This window comes from Cervus canadensis, chromosome 22, assembly GCF_019320065.1.
Source record: "Cervus canadensis isolate Bull #8, Minnesota chromosome 22, ASM1932006v1, whole genome shotgun sequence".
Taxonomy (NCBI): Eukaryota; Metazoa; Chordata; class Mammalia; order Artiodactyla; family Cervidae; genus Cervus; species Cervus canadensis.
In genome coordinates this window covers 57,448,048-57,452,689 of record NC_057407.1, presented here as the reverse complement: position 1 = coordinate 57,452,689, position 4,642 = coordinate 57,448,048, and the positions used below count along the sequence as shown (strand labels likewise).

The window sequence follows — 4,642 nt, the reverse complement described above, 5'->3', positions numbered from 1 at the left end:
AACTCTTCTAGGAAGCTGGCTGCACCTGGGAGGGCAGGGTGCTCTCCTGCATCTGCAGCGGCCCCCAGGGAAGGCGCCTGCGTGTCCAGGATGCCCGTGGCCTCCACGAACTCTTCTAGGAAGCTGGGTGCACCTGGGAGGGCAGGGTGCTCTCCTGCATCTGCAGAAGCCCCCGGGGAAGGCGCCTGCCATTCCGTGATGCCCTGGGCCTCCATGAGCTCATCTAGAAAGCTGGGTGCGTCTGGCAGGGCAAGGAGTGCATCCTGCTCTGCAGCGGCGCCAGGGAAGGGGCCTGGCTCGGCTCTGGGATGCCGTGCCTCCAGAACTCTTCTAGGAAGCTGGGTGCACCTGGGAGGGCAGGGTGCGCTCCTGCATCTGCAGCGGCCCCCGCGGAAGGCGCCTGCATTTCCAGGATGCCGGTGGCCGCCAAGACCTCATCTAGGAGGTTTGTTGAGCTTGGAAGGCTGGGCGGATGGGGCTGTGGCTCTAGCGGTGGGGCCGTGCCTTCACCAACGGGTGACTCCGGCGCCCGCCTGATGTGTGTCTCAGGCTGTAGAGGCGGCAGGATGGCCCCTGGCCCAGGCTGCCAAGGGGCCGTGTCAGCAGGGGAGCACGGGGCCCAGGGCACTGCAGTGGGGGGGGTGGTGGCTTTCTTCATTTGGCTGGAGAGCACCGGGCTGGGCTGGATCAGAAGAACATCAACGGTGGCCCACACAGACGCCGAGGCAGTCACGGGCACCCAGAAGGTGGGGGCCCAAAAGGAGCGGCTGGCAGCCAAGGGTGGCATGCTCTCGGTGTGTCTGGAGGGGCCAAGGGGCGGAGAGGTGCTGTGAAGGCGGGTGGGGCCCTTCGTCTCTGGAGCAGGAGCGGTCGTGCCGATGCGCCCCTTGGTCCTGGGCACTGGCCTTGCAGGCCCCCTTGCGCTCTGCTGGGGGTGCCGAGCTCTTCGGTTTTGAAACCATATCTAGGGGAGCAAAAGGCAGACAGGCACATCAGAAGTCGTGACCTTCCAGATCAACGTGCTGGCGCCTCTGTGGCACCCATTCGACACCCCGCCTGGCCACCCGTCCTCTGATCTGGCAGGCCCAGGGTGAGTTCTGCAGGGCCATTTTCTGCAAACGAATCCCTGGGCCCTGGGAAATGAGGGGCGCCTGCAGGGCCCAAAGCGCCGCATAACCCACCACTCAGCCCACCAACTTTCGGCCCCCTCCCCCCTAGCCCAAGCCCCGGCCCAAGCCGACGTGTATCCAGCTCCAAAGGCTTGGCAGGGCTGAACGTGCCCGTCTCCTGGGCCACGGCCTGGGCCCATGCGCTGGGTGGAGAACGTACCTGGATTCGAGCTTCTGGGATTCCCGTCTGACGAGCCAGTTCTTCCCTGGCGGCAATCCCCGGAAAGCGATCCCTCGTGAAGGCTTGCACAAGGATCCTTGTTTGAGAAGGAGAGATGACTGTCCTCTTTCTCCTGGCCTCTCTGGCCGAGTCTTCTACCAAGGAAAGAACACACCGAGAGGAGAGGACTTTAAGGCCCATGGGACCTTGACAACACAGATACCCTAGATGGTGTGCAGGGGGTGGACAGTCCCACACACATGAATCACTTCAGGTGGCTCTGCAGCCGGGGCGGGGTTCTAGGGAATACACCCACAGATGGATCGCGTGCCTGGATCCATGGTGGAGGTGTGCATGCACACACGCACGCACGCACACTCGGCACACATGCATGCCCCTGTGTGTCTCCTTGTTCCTCCGGTCTTGCCGCAGAGTGCCCTGAAGCATGCTCCTCGGCCAAGGTTGCCTGGGCGGCCGGAGGCTAAAGTTCCCGACGGGGACTGGGGAGGGGGTGCAAAGGGGGAACAGTGCTGCCCGTCCACGCTGCCTGGGGACATGGTGGCCCTATCTGGGTCACTGATGGGGGACGCAACCAGATGGCCCTGTTTCCTCCCTCCTTGGTGTTTCTGAGCCTCTGGTGGTCATCCACCAGCAGAGAGAATTCTCTGTCAAGAGGGGGAGGTTTCGGGACCCTCTCTGGGGGGCTTGCCTTTGCAGAACGCTGGGTAACTTACCTTGAGTGGAAGACTGAGGTCGAGGAGGTGTCGACGGTGGCCTGGCCGTGGACCGTGGCGCCCCTTCCCCGTCTTGGTGCATATTTGCAGACGGCGATCGGCTCTGCTTTAGCCATCGTCTTCGTTGGTTCTGAAACCAGACCTAGGGGCAAACAGAGAGAATTCGACCTCAAGAGAAAGGCCTCCGGATGCTTTCTGCTGACGCGGATCGGCACGGGGAGCCTGAGAGGGAGAACGGGTGGAGAGAGAGGGCCCTACCTGAACTCTGCTTTCGGCAATGCCAAGCTCTCGGGCCAGTCGTTCCCTGGTCGCTATCCCAGGGTAAGGGTTCTGTTGAAAGAGCGCTTGCAGGGTGTCCTTCTGGCTCAGCTTCAGAACAAGCCTCCTCCTTCGAGATCCTCTGGCGATGGGGCCTGTGGAAGAGACGAAAGGGAAAAGTCTCAGAGGACGTGGGGGTGGGAGAGGACTCGACGGAAGTGCCCAAGCATGCTCCCCGCCCAGGGCCGTTGCCCCTGTGCCTCAGCAAAGCCGGGAGCCCGGGGACGCCTCTGCATTTGGAGGTCACTTGGCTACACCCCGAGAGCCAGGCTGAGAGTCAAGGGCAGTGGGGAAATCCCCCACGCCCCACCCACGCCGGAATCCAGGGAACACCAGCAAGCAGAAAGGAAGCCAAACCCGCCCCTGAAACAAAGCTGGCAAGAAATCCCACCCACCAAAGACCAGCACACCATCCCGCCTGTGTGCAGAGACATTTTTCCACCTGCCTGAGCAGATGCCTGGAAAACGTCTCGATGGGACCTCTCCCACAATTCCCTCCATCACGATGCCAGCGTGGGGGAGGGAACCTGGCTTCTCGGGGCTAACAGGAGCCAGGGCCATATTTGCCATCACTAGGGGAACAGGAAATGAAAGGGAAGGAAGCCGAAGCGAAGCCCAACACGCAACGCCTGACGGAAGACAGAAGGCCCTAGGCCATTGTGGAGAGCAAGCCACTGAAGGTGGCAAAGCCACAGAGCTCCCCGACTTCCATTTCCATGGCAAGATGAGGAAATAGGGCCCCATGCCAGTTCCCCTACCGGCCCCCCGACCACACAACCAACACCATCATCACAGAAAAGAGAAAGGAGAAGCCATGTGTGTGCCAAAGGAGCCAAACGACCAAACGGTGCCTCTCTGGGCACACCTGACGCCTGGAAACCAGGGACCCAGCTGACCGGTGCCTGGATTTCTTGGCGGTCAGTCAACACGGTTGCCGTGGGCCCTTGGCCGGGCTATCCACAGACCCCCCCCACCACCCCCCGAGACGTGATCCGACCCCAGGGAGCGAGGGCAAACGTACCGCCTGAGGTGCTGGAGGAGCTGGACGAAGCCATGGTGGGAGAGCCACAAGGACGCTGCAGACTGCCTTCTCAGTGGGCCAGGACCCAGCAGCTCGGGACTTTGGATAGGGTGAGGCAGCTCCGCCCCTATTGACGTCAATGGTGGTGGGTGCTTAGTCAGAGGGGACGCCCCTGGCCGCCAAGCAGAGACCCTGGAAAGAATCCCGTGGAGCCAGTGGGCTTTCATGGGCATGGCCCGTGCCCCAGACCCCCAAGGTCCAGGTTGGGCTGGGGGGGCCGTTGGGGCTTTTGGTGTGTGGCCCTGCCACGCAGCATCTGGAATCAACCCCAGGCTTGGGGGCCCTCGGCAGTGCACAGAGTCCTAACTGCCTGGTATTCCCCTAGGTCCCTTTGAAGTTGCCGCCCACGCCCCCTTTCCCAGCCTGCCTTGCCTTCCGAACGCCCTGGCTTTTCCCGCCTTTTCACATTGCACACATACGTTGGCCGCAATGGCCTCCGCCGGCTCCTCCGAGGCATTCCCGCACACTGGACGCTCTCTCCGGTGCCTCCTCCTAGATCCTTTAAATCCTTGCCTCCCTTTCCCACATTCCTCCCCACCTCCTCCGTGCCCCCCTGGCGTCCTTTCCCGACAGCAGTCCCAGTCCACCACCCTGCCCACACCCACCCTACCCCCACCCCCACCAAATACCCCCAAGTTTTTGACTTGCCAGAATCCCACGTCGACTGCCAGAGACGTGATGGGCCAGCGTCTCGAATGGCAACTCACACCGTTTGGGGCTTTTGCAGGTGTACCCTGATGCTCGCACTTCCCCAGTCCACCCCCTACCCAAAGTGCCCTGGGGAGACCTGGGAAACGGGACACTGTAATTCCTACTCCTCAGGGGAAGGTAGTTGTACTACTTAGTGGGTCTACTACTTAGTGGAAGGTGGTTCCACTAAGCCAAGGAAGGAAGCATGCACGTTCTGGACCGAGACACGCCCTGACCTGTGCCAACAACTGGACGTGGAAATAGTGTGTGCTTTCTTAAAGAAACGGAGGGCAGAGAGGAGAAGGAGGAGGCAATCAGGAGGCAGGAGCAGACAAAGAAGGGATGAGGCTGCGTGAGGCAACACGGGGGATGGCTCTGAACAGGTCCCAATGAGTTGAAAAGAAACGAACGAACCACAACACCACAGCCACAGCCATCTTTCCCAATGGATTCTTTGGCCACCCAGGTCTCTAAAGCCAATCACGGGGGC

General features: G+C 61.5%; 1 protein-coding gene across 1 annotated transcript; it reads right to left on the bottom strand.

Moving 5' to 3' along the window:
* Positions 1-223: 223 nt before the first annotated feature.
* On the bottom strand, positions 224-3,436 carry LOC122424396 (double homeobox protein 4C-like). The gene is made up of 7 exons (XM_043442139.1): positions 3,403-3,436; positions 2,322-2,476; positions 2,064-2,205; positions 1,698-1,829; positions 1,242-1,484; positions 877-964; positions 224-800 (listed from the first exon to the last, which is right to left on the bottom strand). The coding sequence occupies exons 1-7, from the start codon at positions 3,434-3,436 to the stop codon at positions 224-226; spliced, it is 1,371 nt and encodes a 456-aa protein (XP_043298074.1).
* Between the last annotated feature and the right edge of the window lie 1,206 nt (positions 3,437-4,642).

Coding starts and splice junctions, on each gene's coding strand:
- LOC122424396 (XM_043442139.1), bottom strand. CDS start 3,436: ATGGCTTCGTCCAGCTCCTCCAGCACCTCAGGCG. Junction 2,477..3,402: donor CTCCTCCAGCACCTCAGGCG/GTACGTTTGCCC, acceptor TCTCTTCCACAG/GCCCCATCGCCAGAGGATCT. Junction 1,485..1,697: donor TGTGTGCCGAGTGTGCGTGC/GTGCGTGTGTGC, acceptor TTTCCTTGGTAG/AAGACTCGGCCAGAGAGGCC.